We start from the raw sequence: 21,580 nt of genomic DNA on the forward strand, positions 1-21,580 counted from the left end.
TTGAGAATACCAATCCGCAAGATTTTCTTCTTTTTTTGCCTCAAGACCCAATCTGCAGACATGAAAAAGAAAATAAAAATGGTGTATGGAGGAACATGGCTCAGCAGTTGCTGGTTTATCTCTTTTCTTATAAAGCTACTAAAACTCTATAAAAGCTCCTTTTCTTTTCTGCTGTTCTTTTCCTTTCTTGTCAGTCCTGGGGCTTGAATTCAGGGCCTGGGCATTGTCCCTGAGCTTCTTTTGCTCAAGGCTAGCACTGTACCACTTGAGCCACAGTGCCACTTCCGGCTTTTTCTGTTTATGTGGTACTGAGGAATCAAACCCAGGTGTTCATGCCACAGTCCCAGCCCATAAGGTCCTCTTTCTTGTCCTAAAGATAATCTTTACTTTCCCCCTTGCCTCCCACCACCCCCCAAAGTTACATTTCCAAATAACAGCAACATATGAATTTGGGGATTAAATTCCAAACATGTACTTTAGAGAAATACTTTCAAATCATGGCAGGCTGAACTGAAAATAAAGCCATGAAGTTCAAAACAGATTATATATATTTTTAGTATCACTTATTTCTATATTTTGTATGTATATAGATTTTCTATATTATATATATATGGAGAATGTTTTTAACACAGAAAACAGTTTAGACATAGAAGATGAGATATTGTCCAAAAACTACAAAACTGGCTTGATGTCTATAATCCTAGCTACTCAGGAAGCTGAGTTCTGAGGATAATAAACCTATGAAATCAGCCCAAGCAAAAGTCTGAAAGGCTCTTGTCTCAATTAACCAACAGAATGCTAGACTGGAGGTATGGTTCAAGTGGTGGAACATAAGCCATGATTTTAAAAGCCAATAGAAAGTACAAAGCCCAGAGAGACAAAAAAAAGGGAAGAAAGCCCAAAATAAAAACTCTCCCAAAAACTACTACCAAATCTAACAAAAGCTATAGTTTTAATGTAAACATCTCTTTTACAAAGTACTTTACTCAATTAATGTGCTTGTTAAAGACAAAGCTTAGTCATGTATATTCCCTACTAAAAAGAAATTTATGGGCTAGGAATGTGGCTTAGTGGTAGAGTGCTTGCCTAGCATGCATGAAGCCCTGGGTTAGATTCCTCAGTACCACATAAACAGAAAAACCCAGAAGTGCTGTTGTGGCTCAAGTGGTAGAGTGCCAGCTAGCCTTGAGCAAAAGCAGCTCAGGGACAGTGCCTAGGCCCTGAGTTCAAGCCCCAGGACTGGCAAAAAGAAAAAAGAAGAAAGAAATTTATGTTATTCTCAACCATGGTAAAATTATAGTAAGATCATATCTCACTGAAAGGTGTAAAAGTAATAAAAACAGCAGCCACACGTGAATATGTGAATATATGCATATGTATATATACATGTGTATTGTACATTTTCCTTTGAAAAAATACCAAATTAGTAGAGCTAGATAGTCATACAATAAACTACAACTGAAATAAAAATTATTGCAGGAAATGGGTGTAGCTCAGTAGCCTCTAACACTGGGAATGTTTACTTGAGTTCAATCTCTACCACTGAAAAACAAACATAAAACTACAAACACATACATCCATAAAACTCATAACTATCCCAGACAATGATCATTTTGGGGAAATATCCCAACTATCACTCAAAGAATTTTGGTCTCACAATCTACATAGAAAGATCTATCCACTAGTGATGACTTATATAAGGCATAGAGTTTTAGTTTATAAGCGAGGCTTTTCTGGCTTTAAGATGCCAACAACTTTGCACAGGCATTCCCCTATGTTTTCCTGTGATACATCACCACAAAACAGCTATATAAAACCTGGTCCTTTTACAAGCAATCAGAGGGTAAAGGGTAACAAGTTCTACTCACTCCTCCACTATTCCATAAATCTTATTATCTATGATCAATAAGCAAAAAAAAAAAAAAAACAACCAACTATTATATTCTCTTAAAAAGACAATACAGGGGCTGGGAAGGTGGCTCAGTGGTAGAATGCTTGCCTTGCATGCTTGAGGCCCTGGGTTCGATTCCTTAGCACCGCATAAACAAAGAGAAAAAAGCCGGAAGTGGCACTGTGGCTCAAGTGGTAGAGTGCTGGCCTTGAGCTGAAGAGCTGAGGGACAGCGCCCAGGCCCAGAGTTCAGGCCCCATGACCAGACCCAAAAACAAAACAAAACAATGGAAGTCCCTCTGTAAAACTAACATAAGCTAATTTTCTAAAAAAGGGCAATAAAAATATTTATAAATATTTGCAATTACTCAACAAGTACAGAAGAAATTAGTACAAGCTGAAAATCCCTTACATTTTAGGACTAAGACCAAGTCTTAGATTGGAGTTCTTGGAATTCTGGGATATTTGCATAAATGACACCAACTGAGCACCCCTAATCACATTTTCAGGTTAAGGGTGTTCATCCTGTAACATCGTTCAGCAATTCATCTTCGTTGCAGAGGAAAGTGGAATGATGGGAAACAAGCATGGGAATTCCTTATGTTCCGAGATGCTTAGCCCAAGAAATTCATGTGTCACTTGTTTTAAAAGTTAAGAAAACTGAAACTTAAAATTAAGTTATCTGCTGACATTACAGAGTTAAGATTCTCTGACATAACCTAATGGTTAAGTTAACCAAAAATTTAACAATTAAAAAAAAAAGGTAACAATCGATTACATTCAAAATTCTGCTTTCCTTCGAGAGAAGTTGCCATTTCTTACCTGGTTTGTTTCTTTGGCCCTTGCCCTTCGCCTGCTCCACTTGACGACAGCCCACTCCCCTGGTTCTTAGGAGGGTCTTTCCTTTGACCATCATTTTGTTTCTGAGGTTTACTCTGCTTTTCAGATGTATTTTCTTTTTCTTTCTTCTTCTTTTCTTTGTCCTCAGCTCCAGTGGCTGACACGGGCTTATACTCTACTCCTGTCAAAGACTTGTACTGTGCTTTCAGCTGAAGGAGTTCTTGCACAGCTGCATCTACTTGATCCTATGGAGTGTAAGACCGTACTTAATCAATTCAAATAACTATCTTAACATAATACACAAATATAGTATTCAAAGCTTTGTGAACACTGTCAGAAGTGGGGTGTGAAGAAGTATGAGGTAGAGGTGGTAAATGTTAACACATACTAGTTGGGCTGGGAATGTGGTTAGAGTGCTTGCCTAGCATGCATGAAGACCTGGGTTCAATTCCTCAGTACCACATAAACAGAAAAACCCAGAAGTGGTGCTGTGGTTCATCAGGTAGAGTGCTAGCCTTGAGCAAAAAGAAGCTCAGGGACAGTGCCCAGACCCTTGAGTTCAAGCCCAGGACTGGCAAAAAACAAAAATAAAAACAAAAACATACTAATTACTGAAAATAAAGTTCAAAGTATGATAAAACAGAGGCAGAATTATACAAGGGTACTGGGAAACAACAGTCTATAACAATACTGTCCAAACAGTAATCAGTTGTTACATGGGCTATTTGAATCAATAAAGTTAAAATTCAGGATCTCAGTTGCAATAGTGCCATTTCAAATGGTAATAGCACACATGTTATAGAATAGAATATTTCCATCAAAACCTACAATATACAGTATGTATTTCATAGGGTTTGAAGGTAAAATCCGTTAAATTGAACATATCACAGTTATAAAGAAGGCAACGGTCAAGTATCTATATTATGATTAAACTGTAAAGCCTCTGCAACTTACTGTCTTGCATGCATGTGAATCTGTACACATACACACACACATTCTACTCAGCCAGGTCTGAGGAAAAGGATCATGAGTTTAGTAAGCATAGGCTATATGCAAGTTTGAAGACAACCTGAGTCATATCATGAGACCTTTTCTCAATGCCACTCCATCCTCTCCTCTCTGCCAAAAATATCCAACACTTTATTATAAAGAAATAGACAGATGCCAGTGGTTCAAGCCTGTAATCCTAGCTACTCAGGAGGCTGAGATCTAAATTTCATGGTTCCAAGCAAGCGTGGGCAGGGAAGTCTGTGAGACTCTTTAGCTAGCAGAAAACCAGAAGTGGAGCTGTAGCTCAAAGTAGTAGAGCACTAGCCTTGAGCAAAAGAGCTCAAGGACAGTGCGTAAGCCCAGTGTTCAAATCTCATTACTGACAAAACAAAAACAGAATTAGCAGAAACTAGACCAGAGCTAAAAAACAAAACAAAACAAAAAAAAAAACCCTATTCTGAGACTGACAAGGACGCTTATATTCTGGATGCTGGTGGCTCACACCTGTAATCCTAGCTACTAGGGAGGCTGAGATCTGAGGATCAAGGTTTGAAACCAGGCCAGACAGAAAAGTCTGGCCTCTTATCTCCAATTAACCACCAGAAAATTGGAAGTTCAAAGTGGAAGAGTCCTAGACTTGAGTGAAAAAGCTCAAGCAAGGACAGGTCACAGGGTACTGAGTTCAAGCCCCATGACCAACAAAAAACAAAAACAAAAACAAAAACAAAAAAACCAGGCTCTTTACATACTTTGGCAGGAAAAGCAATGACATGAAAATATTCAGTTATATCTAGTGGGGAAAGGGTTTCTCTAAGAGGGAAGATAAGAACAGTGAGAACTGAAATACAACTAGATGGAGACAAAGTGTTCTAGGCAAAGAAAACAGCATGAAATGGGAAAAACAAAAGTGCACAAAGCAAACACAACACTCACCTTAGAGGCTTTTTCAGCTTTAAGCTTTCGAACTATTTCTCCCTGACAAGCTACTTTGTCAAAAAATGCTTTTGCTTCCGATGTTTCTGGACCAGCAGTACCAGTATTTTTGATAGGACCTGAATCTGAACTTTGGGACGATGGGGACTGACCAGGTATGTATTCCTTCCCAGTTTTTTCTTTATATTCAGTTTTCAGGGAGAGTAAACACTCTACTGCTTCATTTACTTTGGCCTGAGATAAAGGAGAAAAAGAAGTACTATTAACTGAAATTTCTGAACATTTCAGTGCAATGTAAAAGTCTTCAATTATGACCAAAGTACAGTTAACTCAGTATGTCCATAGATTTATCCAACTAAAAGTCAAAAGTATTTAAACACACACACACACACACACACACACACACACACACACACACACACACACACACACACACACACACACACACCACACACACACACACACACACACACACAAACCCACTATATATTGGAGCTAGAAGCATGGCCCACAGAGTAGGAAGTTTGACCAGCAAATGCCAAGACTGAATTCAAATTCCAGTATAGTCAAAAAGAAAAAAGAATCCTTAGTTTTTTGGGTTTTTTTTTAGCAGTCCTGGGGCTTGAACTCAAGGTCTGGGCAGTCCCTGAGCTTCTTTTTGTTCAAGGCTAGCACCATTGGAGCCACACCACCACTTCTGGCTTTTCCTGTTTATGTGGTACTGGGGAATTGAACCCAGGGCATGTTAGGAAAGTACTCTACCACTAAGACACATTCCCAGCCCCAACAATTGGATCTTGGGCCAAACATGGTGGCACTGTCTATAATCTCAGCTACTGGAAAGGCTGAGATTGGAATTGAGACTCCAATCTCAACCAATAAACCAAGTGTAATAGTACACACCTGAAACAACAGCAATGTAGGAGGCAACCCTAGGCAAAAATACAAAACCCTATCCAAAAACAAACAAACAAAACTAAAGCTAAAACAAAAAGAGCTGAGAGTTTGGGTCAAGTGGTACAATGCTTGCCTAACAATGGAAAGTCCTGAGCTGAATGACCTCCCCCACAGGCAACTTTATATCATACAAATAACAAAACAAACAACCCAAACTAATCATTTATTTGAAAAACTTTCCAAATATCCATTTGAATAAAGCGTACATACTAAATTCCAAGATGTATTTGGGGGTGGGAATTACATCTGTACTGAACATGTACAGATATGTTTTTCATGTCATTATTCCTCTATGTAGTATGACTATTACATAGCACTTACACTGTATTAGATATTATTAGCAATTTAGCAACCATTTTAAGTACGCAAGCATACAGATAATTATGCTAATTTAATATATGGTACTATACAAATTTTTCAGTAAATAGTGATGCAGATGACATCAAAAGATTTGTGGAGGTTCAAAGGAAACAACTTGTACGTAAGACTTCAGTAAAAATTTTAGTGGTAAGCAAAAATGATCTTACAATTATAATTCAAAACTGAGAAGTAAGTCAGGTGCTGGTGGCTCAAGTCTATATAAATAACAGCTACCAAGGCTGCTAATATCTAAGGATCTTGGTTCCCAGGCAGGAAAGTCCATGAGACTCTTCCCTTCAATTAACCACAAAAAGCCATGTGTGAAGCTGTGGCTAATGTGGTGAAGTACTGGACTTGAGGGGGAAAAAAGGAAGAAAAGAAAAGAAAAATCTCGCCGGGTGCTGGTAGCTCATGCCTGTAACCCTAGCCACTCAGGAGGCTGAGATCTGAGGAGGCTGAAATCTGAGGATTGCAGTTCAAAGCCAGCCCAGGCAGCAAAGTCCATGGAACTCTTATCTCCAACAGAAACCACCAGAAAACCGGAAATGGTGCTGTTAGCTCAAGTGGTAGAGCACTAGCCTTGAGCTGAAGAGCTAAGGGACAGCACTCAGGCCCAGAGTTCAAGCCCCACGACTGACCAAAAAAAAAAAAAAAATTCTCAAGGAGGGTGCCCAGGCCCTGAGTCAAAACCCCAGGATCTATACTTGAAGAGCTACTTCTGCAGCAGCCACTAGGTAGTATTTTTCCACTGGGACAGGAGGCATTTTCAACTAAATAGAAAAAACCCTAATTTCTTTGCAACTGAAAATGGTAACAGAAATTTTAGATAACTATGGCTCTTCAGAAACCTAGAAAGTGTCAGTAGAGCTAAAAACAGAAGGCTGGGGAGGTGGCTCAGTGGTGGAGTGCTTGCCTTGTATGCCTGAGGTCCTGGGTTTGATTCCTCAGCACCACATAAGCAGAAAAAGCTGGAAGTGGCACTGGGCTCAAGTGGTAGAGCACTAGCCTTGAACTGAAGAGCTGAGGGACAGCACCCAGGCCCAGAGTTCAGGCCTCACAACCAACACCAAAAAAATAGAGATTAAAAACAGAAGGATTTCTAAACATCACAAGGGAGACACAGAAAAAATATTGAACCCTGGGCAAACCTTTTCTCTTTTCCTTGGTGCTCAAATAAATGTTCAGGAATGAAAAGTATTTCAGGTGGCAGGGGTACTGGGCAGGTGGCCAACAACTTGCAGCCTTGTGTTACTGGGCCCACGGATCCCATGATAATGTTAGAACAAGTCCCTTCCAGCTACCAAAGGCAAACACAGTGGTATGCCATGCTTATGTTCAAATCACAGCGCCATTGAGCAATTTTGGGCAGCTCATCAGAAACATGTTACAGCTCTATTTCATATATTTTTTAAAGAAGTATGCCGCATCTCTGTAGAAATGTCTTTCTTCCTTTTTATTGATTTATTTTTGCCAGCTCAGGGGTTTGAACCCCAGGTTTGGGCCTAGGTACTGTCCCTGAGCTTCTTTAGCTCAAGGCTGGCCCTCTACCACTTGAGCCACAGTGCCACTTCTGGCTTTTTTCTCTTTGTTTATGTGGTGCTAAGGAATCGAACCCAGGACCTCAGGAATGCAAGGCAAGCACTCTACCACTGAGCCACCTTCCCAGCCCCATCACCTCTGTTTTTACACTAGTAGTTCTCAAAGCACAATTCCTTGGCCAGCAGCATGTGCATGACGAAACAATTTTTGTGCATTTTCTCCACCCACTATTTACTAGTTTCCCCCCTATTACTAGGAAGGTAAAGGGGTGGGTGTTCAGCATGTATTCTAGCAAGCTCTCCAATGATACTTACATACAATAGAGCTTAAGAACCATGGTCCCACGTTTAAAATGCCTCTCTCTCAACTTATTTTCTATAAAAGGCTTCTAACTACTTTATAAGCTCTCTTTTCTTACTCCTTTTGCCTCCCACCCCCTCCCTCTGTCCTTTCTCCCTGTATTTGTTTTCTCCAGCAAGCTAAACAAACCCTTAGGAATATTTCAATAGGTTTATGAATTGTTTCTTTTTCCCCTGACTACAATTACTGCCATCAGTCCATACATATAACACAGAATATGGTCACATTACACAGTTACAGAAAGTTAATTTGTATGTTTCTTTCCCAGAAAACCAAATCCCTAATTGTGAGTCTTAATGTTTTCATTTGCTGATTATTAGGTCAAAATATTCATGCAGGTGGGGTCTCTAAGCAATCTGTTTAGAAGACTAGACTATCCTATGAAGTATCAACTCATGTGCTTACTTCTGGTGAGGTCTGCACTAGCTCTAGCACACTGACCTTAGGGGCCTTTTCAGCTTTCAGCTTTCGAACCACCTCTCCTTGTGCAGCCACTTTATCATAGAGAGATTTACTGTCCACAGTGCTTGCTGGTGATGTGGAAACATTCTGTACTACTGCAGCTGGAGGACTTCCAGGTTTATATTCTTGGCCAGTTTTTTCTTTATATTCAGCTTTCAGAGCCAAAAGCTGTTTAACTGCCGCATCTACGTCTTCCTTTGCTGCTTTCTTGGCTTTTAATTCACGCACTGTATCCCCTTGAATAGCCACTCTGTTGTAAAGGGCCAAGGAATCCTCAGATGTAGCACACGTATTATTCAGAGAAGGAGATGGCCTTTCCTTAAGAGGAGAAGTTATCTAGACATGTAGAAAGTCAAAAGTAGAATTAATGGCTCATGTTCAATGCTACTTCCATAATTATATAAAAAATTTTAAAAAAAGAATAATGTAAGCATAAAGAAAGACAGACTGATGTTTACCTCATGTTTTGTGGTTTCTACTTTGGTCTTTTCCTTTGACCCAGAGGTTGGCATTTCCTTTGTATGTCCATCAGGAATATATATTAAAATGCATGGAGCTTCTTTGCAACTATGTGGGCTAAAAAGAAAATAAAAGGCCAAAAAGCTGATTTGAATAAAATATCTAAAACAACAACTAAAATTAAATTCCTGAGAGGGGGGGCCCATGATTAAAAGTACATTATACATGAGCCGGGTGCTGGTGGCTCACGCCTGCAATCCTAACTACTCAGGAAGCTGAGATCTGAGGAGTATGGCTCAAAGCCCAGGCAGAAAAGTGTATGAGACATTTAGCTGCCAATATCAGAAGTGGAGCTATGGGTCAAGAGACGGAGTAACAAAGCTCAAGGACCTAAATTCAAGCCTCAGGACCAAAAAATAAATAAAATTAAAAGCCACTCCTTGGAGCTGGGGAGCTTGGTGGCAGAATGCTTGCCTTTCATGTGTGGAATTCTAGACTCGCTCTCCAACGAAACACACATAAAATAGATACAAATATTTACCTTACAGGTTCATAAGGCTGATCGCATATGAAGAATCCTCTTCTCTGGAGCTGAATAATGTCTCCTTTTTTCAAATCCTTAAGGCATGGATCCCCTAGCATTAGTTCTTCACGCTATAAAGATGATATAAGATTATACTTTTTCAAACAAGAACACTAGAAAACTCTGAAACACAATCAAGTTTTGTAGTTGCTCAAATATTCCTATTTTTAATAAACGTTAAAAACTTTACTGGGGCTGGGAAGGTGGTTAAGTGGTAGAGTGCTTGCCTTGCATGCATGAGGCCCTGGGTTCAATTCCTCAGCACCACATAAGCAGAAAAAGCCAGAAGTGGTGCTGTGACTCAAGTGGTAGAGTGCTAGCCTTTTTTTTTTTTTTGGTCTGGTTGTGGGGCATGAACTCTGGGCCTGGGCGCTGTCCCTCAGCTCTTCAGCTCAAGGCCAGCGCTCTACCACTTGAGCCACAGCGCCACTTCCGGCTTTTTTTTCTTTTTGCTTATGTGGTGCTGAGGAATCGAACCCAGGGCCTCATGCATGCAAAGCAAGCGCTCTACCACTGAGCCACCTTCCCAGCCCTAGAGTGCTAGCCTTGAGCTGAAGAGCTGAGGGACAGCGCCCAGGCCCAGAGTTCAGGCCCCATAACTGGCAAAACAAACAAACAAACAAAAAAACCACCTGCCTCAGCTTCATAAGTGCTGAGGATTACAGACACATACCACCACACCTGTTTTTTTTTCTTTTTAATTGACATACAATTTTGTAGAGATTTTCCATCTTACCTGAGAAACCACAACAATTACAATCAACTTTAAAAATGTTAAGTTTCTATAACAGAAAGAGATAATTATAGAAGGTTACCTTACTGTTCTTGTTGACATACTGCTTAAAGTCCTCATCTTTTCCTAATACAGGCTTTGTGATCAAGTGCTCATAAGTAACACAGATAGCTGGAGTAGGAAGTGCATGCGATGTCTCAGCAAGCCATGTAATCTTAGTTGTTTTCTTGTAGTCTTTGTTTTCCAAATTCAATTTTGCATCAAGAGATACAACTTTTCCATCTTCATTTCTAGATTTAAGATTGAGAAATATATTAAATTAAGCTTAACTGCTACAAATACATATTATTCTATCATGATTATTTTAACTAATTATAAAATTATTATTAAATAAGTTTTCTTCAGAAAAAAATTTAAATCAAACTTGAGTTTCTAATTTATATCAGACATTTATTAGCAATTTAGATGAAAAAAAGCATTCTCTGCTGTTAAGATACCAATAATCCACACATATCTGATATAAATCTAAAATTACTTTGATGCTTAATGCATTAAGCATTATAAATCTGAATTAAAATCTCAAAAGAAGCATCCCATCAGGCATTTATGTACAAAACATGTTGTTAAAGGTCTCCAAAGTCCCTTAAAACTATGTTTTACATTTGGATAAAATAATTTTAATATCACAAAATATATCCAAATAGCTTATTAGTAAACTGGAATATATAATACAAAAAAGTTAGTGTCCAGAATTTACGATATTTATGTCTAGACAGATTTACCAGTGAGAACACGTCAAAACATTCAGTCAAGGTCTAAATAAGGTGATATTTATATATATTAAGTAAACATAAGACATTTTTCCAAATTCATTAGAAAACAAAAAAATTCTTACTTGTATATTTTAGTTATGTTGATGTTGCCCCAATTTATAAATGTAACCATCTCACCCTCTGAGAAAGTCTCTGCGTCAGCACCTTCTATGAAAACTTTAGGACTGTACCATACAGGTTTCAAGCCAACATCGGGATTCTGATTATAAAGAGTGAGAGAGGGAATGTTAGTTGGAGAAACAGCTTACTGTAGCCTGATCCTAGCAGGCAAATCTGGTTCATTAATTCATCTATTCATTGTATTACTACATCATTAAAAGCCTATTACTATATCAAGAAGAAATGCTTTTTGAGATCCATTTAACATAAGTGTATTTTTAATTCTTTTCTTGGCATTGGAAAAATAACACCTGTTAGATAAACAGTTACACTATCCTTACGACAAAAAATCCTTAGTTCCAATCCCAGTTGTGACATGGATCTGATCACTGTACTAGAGGTAAATGAGGTAGGGAGCCTGTGCCTAAGAGTGCTTCATGGATTTCAGAGCTACAACCACATTCTGTTATCCTCATTACTTCACTGGCTGTTTTTTACTTTCTCAGTTATTTTCTTTTCTTTTTTTTCTTTTTTTTTGTCAGTCATGGGGCTTGAACTCTGGGCCTGGGCGCTGTCCCTCAGCTCTTCAGCTCAAGGTGAGCGCTCTACCACTTGAGCTACAGCACCACTTCCGGTTTTCTGGTGGTTAATTGGAGATAGGAGTCTCACGGTCTCTCCTGCCCGGGCTGGCTTTGAACCGCGATCCTCAGATCTCAGCCTCCTGTGTAGCTAGGATTACAGGCATGAGCCACCAGTGCCCGGCCTCTCAGTTATTTTCTACACACATTGCCACTTGAGCAGGAAATTTTTAATCTGTCACATTTTAGTAGACAAATTTTGAGAGGCAGGTAAATTTTCTGTCTTCCCACATTATATGCAGAAGAAAGAGATGAGAAATAAACAGCATGCTCTCTTTGTTACATTCTAAAATGCCAGAACTCAAGAAGCTAAGACAGAGGCATCACAAGCTCAAGATCAGTCTAGACTACATAGCAAGACTGTCTCAAAACCCCCTACATAAATAAATAATTAATTAAATGCAAAAGCACGTGTTTACTAATTGCTTAATGAATGTAACAATGTAGCAGACATTACCAGTAAGCTACTTGTAAGGTTGAGAACAGAAGGATCACAGTGCAAGGCCAGCCCAGGCAGGAAAGTTCAAAAGACCCTATCTAAAAAACAGCTGGCAAAAAACTGGGTTGGATGATTGGTTCAACTAACAGAGCGCCAGCCTAGCAAGCTTGAAACTTTGAGTTCAAACCTCAGTACAGAAAGGAAAAAAAAAAAAAAAAAGCTGGGGAGCACAGGAGAGGCAGGTTAAACATAATTGTAGAACATTTGTATTCTGAAGTCAAGTTATGAGTCAATATTCAGTATTAGTCTTCATATGTGTGTGTGTGTGTGTGTGTGTGTATCTCTGTGCCTCACCAAAAAAAAATAATAATAATTACACTTATAATCGTAGCTACTCAGGAGGCTGAAATCCAGATGGTCTGCCAGACCAGAAGAAAATTTGCTAGATTTTATCTCCAAAATAACCAGCAAAGGGCTGGCTGAGCACTAGCCAATGAGCAAAAGGCAGAGTTATGCTCAAGTGGCAGAACACCAGACTAGCAAGAGGTGCTGCATCCAAACCCCAGTACTATGGGAGGAAGAAAAAAAAAAAGCCAAAATGTGAATTAGAGTACTTCATCTCTCAGAATGACTCCAAGAGGAGATAAATTCTTTTTATATTTATTTTTATATATTAATATGCTTTCTTTACTGAACAAAATTTCAGCATGAATTAAATGTAACCATTTTATATAGTGTGCTCTACATTATTAGCAGAATAAATCTCTTGGCAAGAAATCCACAAAAAGATTTGCTTAAATTGGTATCAAATCTTGATAATTGATGATGAAAAGAAATTTATCCCCAAACCATGCCATGTCCTTTAACACAAAAACCATTGGTGAAACTGTCAGGTGACCTTTGGGTGTTTTGCTACTTCTTTCATCTCCTCCTGTGCTTCTGGGACATTCACTGGTATCACTTCTTTCTTTAGTAATGCAACATACCGTGGGGCCACCGGATCAATAACCTGCAACAAACACATCCTCATGTTACAACACTGAAATATTCTGTAAAATGTCATAAATAAAAGTAAATAACAGCACAGAAATACTAACTGGCTTTGTTACTGCACTTACTAAACTTTGTGGTTTATCTGTTCTCACTTATCTAATATTCATCAAGCAGGAAAATGAAAAAAGTCATAAGCTTACACAACATAAAAGATTTAGAGTTCTTTCCCTAGAATAACTACTGATAGGTGTTGAAAATTATCTTTAAATCTGGTATCTAGTGAAGCCTTGAGTAAAATAGCTTAGGGACAATGCCCAAGTTCTGAGTTCAAGTTCCAAGGCTGACCAAAACCAACCAACCAAACAAACAAACAAATATCTGGTAATCTAAGAGAGAAGAAATCCCTATAGGTAAATGTAATTTACAACATTGCATTGTTGGAGAAAACCATTTTAAAAAGACTATAGCTATTGTTTCTGTATCCTTTTTTAAATAACCAGTTAGGCACCATGGCACCATCAAAAGCAGTACAGCATTAGATCACTATAATAAGGCAATTCCATAGATTATAAAAGCATAAACAATATAATTCTATTGTTCTACATCTTATACAAAGGTTGGGCACCCATAAGCTACAACTCTGAAATCTGAACTGCTATGGTTCCAAACGTTTTAGATAATTAATACTCGGTATATATACATATTCAGGAAACACTATTATTCCCAGTATCTAGAAATACAGGTCTGGAAATACAGGTAATCAATAAAGATTAATTGAATGCATCATCGTAATCTATTTTCTCTCTCAAGCAGCAGTAGTCTCCTTCTGAAGCCAATGTAGTACACTTTCACTTTTCTGCTCAAATTAAACTTACCAATGGTGACTATTTATCACAGAATTCAGATACTCTATAAAACATCTGGGAAAAAAAATATAAATAGATTTCCACCCCTTTAGAAGGGTACAGGAAACAGTGGTACATATAACTAAACCTGGCTACATTTGTTTTACATTTTTTTATTGCTACTATTGTTGGGTTGGCTTTTTCATTTACTTTGAGACTAATATGTTGCTTTAGGAAAGAATAATAGACATTCTTAAGAACTCAGAAAAAAAAGCCATCCTCAAGTCATTACCACAAAGTTTAGAAAGCTATTAAATTCCCCTGGTCTGCTTATACTTTGTGACAATATTAAATCACTACTCAGCCTTAAGTTTACTATTCTCTCCTTAAGGCTTAAAGATCCTAATTCAGGGCTGCCTTTTTCAGCTTCTACCACCCTAGAATGATCAAAGATTTAATTTGTAACAACTCAGATTAGCATCTAAGAAAGTAAGACAAAATTTAGTTTAAAGAAAATAAAACAAGACAATAATATCTGGGAAATTTAACTCAAGTCATTGCAGCTGTTTTCCCATCTAACAAAATGTCGGCTGGGGCATTTATTAATGCAGACTGTCGATCCACTTAACCTTACAGTGGTTCTAGTAGTCTTAAGTATAGTCTGGAAATTTATTCGCTGGCAATACTGAACTTTCAACTTAGGTCTTACATTTAATGAACAAGTGCTCTACCACTTGTGCCACAACTCCAGTTGGAAATTCAAACAAGCATTCAACAGGATGGCTAACATCAAAGAAGTTTGGGAAACTTTGGACTAAAAACTTTTAAGTCTATATGTGGTTATGGTGGTAAACACTGTACTTTAATTATTCTAGAGGCTAAAGCAGAATTACTTGAGCCCAGGAGTTTGAGACCAGCCTATGTAATACAGTAGAACACCATTTTATAAATAGATTAGCCGGGCACCGTGGCTCACGCCTCTAATCCCAGCTACTCAGGAAGCTGAGATCTGAGGATCACAGTGAGACTCTTGGGAAGAAAAGTGCTCAGGCCCAGAGTTCAAGCTTTACAACCAACAAAAATAAATAAATAAATGCATAAAATAGATTTAAGTCCTTTTCACTAAAAAATAACACAAGTCTCAAAGATTCTGGTTCAGTCGTTTGGAAATTACTTCAAAGAGCCTGAGGATTTCCCATGCTTCAACCACAGCAGCTTCAAGTTTGTTTTATTTGTTGTGCTTCATGCAAATACTTTCATTGGAAGATCTAGTAGCTGAAAGCAAAGGCAGAGACTGAGACTGGGGAAGACTATTACCTTACTACTTAGAAACATACATTTAAAAATGAATACAGCTACAAAAGTTACCAGAGACAAGTAACAGCTCTGAAGTAAACACCTTAAATCTGTGACATTTTGGTCTAGACTTATAAGTTTAATTTTTTTGCCAGGAGCTGGTGGCTCACACTGGTAATCCTAGCTATTCAGGAGGCCTAGATCTAAGGATCTTGGTTCAAAGCCAATCCCAATAGGAGTGTCCATGAGACTTATATTTCCAATTAACCACCAAAAAGCTGGAAGTTGGAGCTGTGACTAAAGTGGTAGAGTACAAATTTAAATTTTTGAAGTTAAAGCAAGGAGAAAATTAACATGTTAAAGCTTTTTCTCTAAATGAGTATGTAAAGACCCTCAGGTCATTTTCAAATAGAGGCTGCTTAATTTTTTCCCCCTGAAAGTTGTTAGTAAAAAGCAGTAAGGTTAAAGGTAGATGGTTTAGCTTCTCCCTTAACACTTCCCAACACCACGGCTAAATATGGCTTAATGATGCTTCACTTAAATTGTATCTGTAGACATCAGAAAGAATATAAGATAGAAAACAACCTAGTAGTCGTTAGTAGTAATAAGAGAAACCTAAATAAAGGATCTGAACCAAAGAGGTAGACAGAATGGTTTTCATATAGGAAAATGTCATGAAGATCAATAAAAGAAACAAAAGTATGTAATCAAAATGATTCAATTTTACTCTCAACCAAAATACTTTATTAGATAACATTTAAGGATCATTCTGATTTCAGGATATACAAAGCAAACTGACTCTTAAATCCCCATAAACAAACCCAGAAGGGCTAGCAAAACAGAAGCTAACACTCAATTCTGGAAGCTAAAAAGCATAGAAGCATCCCCATATCACTCCATAACCAGGAGACTGCTTCCTTCCTGCCCCATGAACAAGAAATACCACGTCTAGCAGAAGCCAAAAGGAGCTGAAAGGGAAGGTATTGAACTGCAAACACAAGGAGGAAATAACAGGTGAGACTAAGTGTGAAAGCCCTCAGCAGTCACTCCCCAATTTGCTCCAAAGCCTTGGCAGCAGGGCCTTCAGCTTTAAGGGGTGATTAAAAGAATTTCCCTTTGGGAAAACTGCTATAAGAGATGAAAAGTTAATGACATGGAGGTTGGAAGTTCTCCAACCTGCCCAGTCAGCTCATCACCAATTCTTGTTCCTCAAGCCTCCACTTACTCTTGTAGTCTCCCATATCAAACACAAACAGACATTAAAATGAACCCAACACCTGAGACTGGCTATGACTGTTAATGGAAGAAAACACAATAAATAGGAAGCCATTTTGAAAATTCGTACAAGAAATCTTGAAAAGAACATGAATGAAAAATTTATCAGAATGGCAGAAGGTAAGTAATGTCCAGAAAACAGAACCAAAGACCAAATACAGAAGAAGATAATTGCGCATGAAAAGCTCCAGAAAGAAGAAACAGCAGAGATGGACTGGGTTCTACTTCAGTGGAAGAGCACATATTTTACATGTGGGAGGAAAGAGAAGAGGACCAGAAGTCAGAAGGTGGATGAGGCAATGCTGTTCATCTTCAACATAATCTACAGAATTGACAGTGAAATTCTTTTAATATATTTGAACAAAATATATATGTAAAACTATTAAAACTTAAATCTATAAAAGTGGATAATTAATAAATCAATGGAAGTGCTAACCTGCCTGCAAATCTTAAATTTATTATTAGTAACTGCAGCAACAAAGAGCCAGTTAGTAATTCCTTTATTTTCAAAAAAACTGACTGAACACAAAAAAGACACATGCAAGACAAGCAAACTATTTCTTGAGGCAAGACATCAGCACAATCAAGCAGCAATCCCAATAAAGAATTTATAGCACACAATCACAGAAACCATAGTTAACACATGGCATTAAAAAAAAAATGATTTGCCTTATTATAGTATCTAAGCATCTGCTCCCAGTTAGTAAATAACAGTATCAATTTGCATGATTCCTCATTTGATTTTCAGTTTTGTTTTTAAAGCTGGATCCAATAAGACACAGAAATTGCAACTAGTAAACCTTCCACACAACCCAATGATGTGTAATTTTAAAGCTTTGAGTCCTCTCAGCACACAGGGAACAGCAGAATGAAGTTAGCCAAGTCTTCCCCTTTGCTATCAAGTAGAGGACATACTTTATAAGGCTGGATTAATGTATTCCCAACATGTTTACATAAACAAGACTTTTATATAAATGTGATTGTGCTTCACTCGATGATAACATGTAATAGGCTAAGAAGCTATGCTTAAAGTAAGGCGAATACAAGCATTAAGTAATACCTTCTTACAGAGAGCTCGCAGCTTGAAAGCAGAAAAATGAAATGCAGAGTGTTCACAAAAGGTTAAAGGAAAAAACAATGACCATTTCCCATACATCCAAGTTTGTTTCAATTATTGTTTACTTGTTGGTGTAATGGCTCTTTAGTCATTTTTAAAAGGAAAACATTCCATTTTCCTGGAAGACTGCAAAATGATTAATATTCTTCCAAAATTTTTCTCTGCCATAGGACACTAATCATTTCTACGTGTGTATTATTCCAAAGTCAGGAGTGACAGAGTGAATTGAGAATGACCTCTGTACCTTTTTGTTAAATGCCCAGATCTTGTCCCACTCCATGTTCACAACAGAACGTGAGGAGCCCTAGAACAATAATAATAAAAATATTTTAAGACTAGAAGTAGTAAATACTTTGTTTCAAATCAAACAGTTTTAGAAAAATAAAAACTCAGTAAATACTTATACATTTAGTTCAACTGAAATTTAAAACTTGTTGCATGCAAACTGATTTGTTATACTTAACCATTTATTGTCAAAGTTCAGTCATACTTTTTACTGGATAATAATTCTTCACCTATGTTCAATGTTAGGTTAGGAGTTTAGGACAATCTAAATTTTCCACTATTATAAAAAGCTAACCCTAGCTGGGCGCCGGCAGCTCACGCCTGTAATCTTAGCTACTCAGAAGGCTGAGATATGAGGATCATGGGTCAAAGCCAGCCCCAGCAGGAAAGTCTGTGAGACTCTTATCTCCAATTAATTAACCACCAGAAAACAAGAAGTGGCGCTGTGGCTTAAGTGGTAGAGCGCTCGCCTTGAGGTGAAGAGCTCAGGGACAGCACCCAGGCCCACAGTTTAAGCCCCATGACTGGCAAAAAAACTGAAAGTGAAGCAAGAGTACAAGACCCCTAAGTTCAAGCCCAAATACTACTGTACACAAATCCTAACTCTATCCTTGAATCATAAGGCACACAAGAAACAGGAATAACAGAAATAATAACAAGTAAAAGGATATTAACAGAAATACCTACAAATTAAAAGAGAACCTATGAAAGAAAACAACTCACTTGAGCAGCAATGAACTGTTTCAGTCCTTCAACTGTCATTCCTCTTCTTAAAACACCACGGACTGTAGGAAATCGAGGGTCATCCCTGGGAAATATGAAAACTGTTAAATACCAAGGAGGTGTTTTAAAATGTGTAGATGCAGAAAATAAAAGACATCTCTAATGAGTAATAAATTATAATCTGTATTAGTTCTGGTAAATCAGTTCTCTTAGATTTATGAGCATGATAATCAACATGAATAGGTTTCATTTATAGATACGTGACTATACAATCTTTCATTTTTACACTCATCTTTCTTATAAAAATATCATTTAGGTTATTAACATGCCACAGAAACTTTTATATTCTTTCTAGAGGCAAAATCCTTTGGGCAATTAGTCCTCAACACATCAAGATCGAGAGCGCTTAAATCTTTATCTCAAGAGTATTTTGGCCATAACAGAGTGTGGAGAATGGTACTAGATCTATGAAATACCAGAGTTATATACACTTTTCTGTTAAATGATGAACTTTGCAAAGAATGTGATCTCGTGTGATTTTCATTCTCATGTGCCATGCATGTTCTACAGTGAGTATTCCATGCTGACAACATTAAAACAAGGTAGGGTTGGGGAGGAACAATAAGGCACTAAGTGAAATGATGTCTAAACCAGGATTTCTATATAGACCCACAGGCCCATCCATTGAACCACCATTTTTTTGTTGTTGTTGGGTGTGAGGCTTGAACTCTGGGCTTGGGCACTGTCCCTTAGCTCTTCAGCTCAAGGCCAGCGCTCTACCACTTGAGCCACAGCCCGACTTCCAGCTTTTTCTGTTTATGTGGTGCTAAGGACTCGAATGCAGGGCCTCATGCATGCTGAGCCACCTTCCCAGTCCCCTGAACCACCACTGAGTTACATGAAAAATCAGATATAAAAATTTTACATATATGAAATGCATAATTATATCTATATTAAAGAAAAAAAATCTGATACAAATACTTCTTTGTCAATTCTAGGTAATATGAAACATACCATCCATCTACTAGTCCTTCGTCGACAAACCATGTGAGTTTTCTTTTGGACAGCACTGTGTTGTTGAGATTTAGGCGACTATATTCCCAGATATATGGTTTTCTTATCCCTAAAGCTTCAATAATCCAGTAGAACTGCTCATCTCTGTCATGGTACTCTGTTGTTCTCAGGGCATGTGTAACACCTTCAATACTGTCAACTATAGGACAGGCAAAATCATATGTTGGATACACACTAGGGAAAAAAAGAATGTTTTTGAATCAACATTACCTATTTTATGTTTTCTATTTTAAAACATTTATAAGCAGCAATAGTAACCAAAACTATAATTCTTTGTAAATTCAGAGTTTTGTTTTTTTTTAACGGGCTTTTTGTGTGTGTACTATTACTGGGGGTTGAAGTAAGGGCCTTGCACTTGTCCTGGGGAGGCTAAGAACAAGAGGACAGCAGTTTGTGGAAAGCCTTGGCAAAAAGTTCAAGAGACAGGGCTGGGAAGGTGGCTCAGTGGTAGAGCACTTGCCTTGCATGCATGAGGCCCTGGGTTCAATTCCTCAGCACCACATAAGCAAAAAGAAAAAAGCCCGAAGTGGCACTGTGGCTCAAGTGGTAGAGCGCTAGCCTTGAGCTGAAGAGCTGAGGGACAGCGCCCAGGCCCAGAGTTCAGGCCCCACGACCGGACCCCCCCCAAAAAAAGTTCAAGAGACACTAATCCCAATCAGCAGTTGGGCACAGTAGTATGTAGCTATCATCCCAACTATAGTGGTAATTATTAAGAATAGGATTGTGATCAAGGCCACCCAAGAGAAAAAGGGGAGATTGTCTCAAAAATAATGAGGTGTAGCTCCAGTGGTACAGCATCTGATTAGCAAGCTTGAAGCCCTCAGTTCAAATACCAATATTCCCAAAAAAGTAGAGTAATTCTACTGAACATATAATTTTCTTTAACAGTGGTAAAGCAGCTGCCTGGCACATGCTAAGTATTGTATATGAGCCATAGTACTAAGCAAATAACAATAAAAGCCTATTTTTCTTAATCCTTAAAGCAATTTCTTAAAATTCCTATAAAGCAATTTCTTATAAAAGTTTATAATAGGGCTGGGAAGGTGGCTCAGTGGTAGAGCGCTTGCCTTGCAAGCATGAGGCCCTGGGTTCGATTCCTCAGCACCACATAAGCAAAAAGAAAAAAGCCAGAAGTGGTGCTGTGACTCAAGTGGTAGAGTGCTAGCCTTGAGCTGAAGAGCTGAGGGACAGCGCCCAGGCCCAGAGTTCAGGCCCCACGACCGGACCCCCACCCCAAAAAAGTTTATAATAATGCATAAAACTTTCAAGGATGCAGCAGGATCATATGTTCAAAAATGACATGGCCTACACAGTGAGACTTTTTAAAAATAAGATAAAAAAGAGGAATTGGCACTATGGCTCAAGTGGTAGAGCACAAAGAGGCTCAGGTACAGTGCCCAGGCCCTGCATTCAAGCCCTGGGACCAACAACAAAAAAAAGGTATAAAATTAATTTCTTTGGGTGGGAATGTGGCTTAGTGGTAGGGTTAGCCTAGAATGAAGCCCTGGGTTCAATTCCTCAGTACCACATAAACAGAAACGGAAGTGGCACTGTGGCTCAAGTGGTAGAGTGGTACCATACTGTGTTTTATTATCTATTTCACACTAAAAATGAATGATTTATGCCTTAGCATCATAAAAAAGAACTGAAAATCCAGAGAAAACAAACTTGAAAAATTTTTAAAAACTTGTAAAATTTTTAGACTATAAGTCAATTTATGCCCACAAAAAAGTCAGAGTTTACCATAGAAAGAGAAGTATTTTCATCTAGCAAAAGTGGGGATTGCCAGGTCCAAGGGTTGTATAAATCCCACAAGATAATTTAGTATATGACAAGAAAGACAAGTATGGTTTGTCA

The 21,580-nt window shown here is 38.2% G+C and overlaps 1 protein-coding gene across 2 annotated transcripts in view; it reads right to left on the minus strand.

Annotated features, from left to right (window-relative positions):
• LOC138811960 (bifunctional glutamate/proline--tRNA ligase) overlaps positions 1-21,580 on the minus strand; it is a 64,338-nt gene that overhangs the window by 20,470 nt on the left and 22,288 nt on the right. The window contains exons 10-22 of one of the 2 annotated variants that reach the window (XM_069999911.1): positions 19,664-19,897; positions 18,650-18,734; positions 17,886-17,945; positions 17,585-17,605; positions 13,014-13,124; positions 11,002-11,138; positions 10,189-10,396; positions 9,332-9,444; positions 8,790-8,907; positions 8,311-8,667; positions 4,654-4,887; positions 2,713-2,975; positions 1-52 (exon numbers count right to left, since the gene is read on the minus strand). In XM_069999911.1, the coding sequence (XP_069856012.1) occupies positions 1-52; positions 2,713-2,975; positions 4,654-4,887; positions 8,311-8,667; positions 8,790-8,907; positions 9,332-9,444; positions 10,189-10,396; positions 11,002-11,138; positions 13,014-13,124; positions 17,585-17,605; positions 17,886-17,945; positions 18,650-18,734; positions 19,664-19,897 (1,993 nt within the window). The remainder of the gene's footprint in view (positions 53-2,712; positions 2,976-4,653; positions 4,888-8,310; positions 8,668-8,789; positions 8,908-9,331; positions 9,445-10,188; positions 10,397-11,001; positions 11,139-13,013; positions 13,125-17,584; positions 17,606-17,885; positions 17,946-18,649; positions 18,735-19,663; positions 19,898-21,580) is intronic. The other variant, XM_069999912.1, reaches the window with a different exon arrangement.

The sequence above is a fragment of the Dipodomys merriami genome, unplaced genomic scaffold, assembly GCF_024711535.1.
Source record: "Dipodomys merriami isolate MVZ:Mamm:240054 unplaced genomic scaffold, mDipMer1.0.p SCAF_551, whole genome shotgun sequence".
NCBI classification, from domain to species: Eukaryota; Metazoa; Chordata; class Mammalia; order Rodentia; family Heteromyidae; genus Dipodomys; species Dipodomys merriami.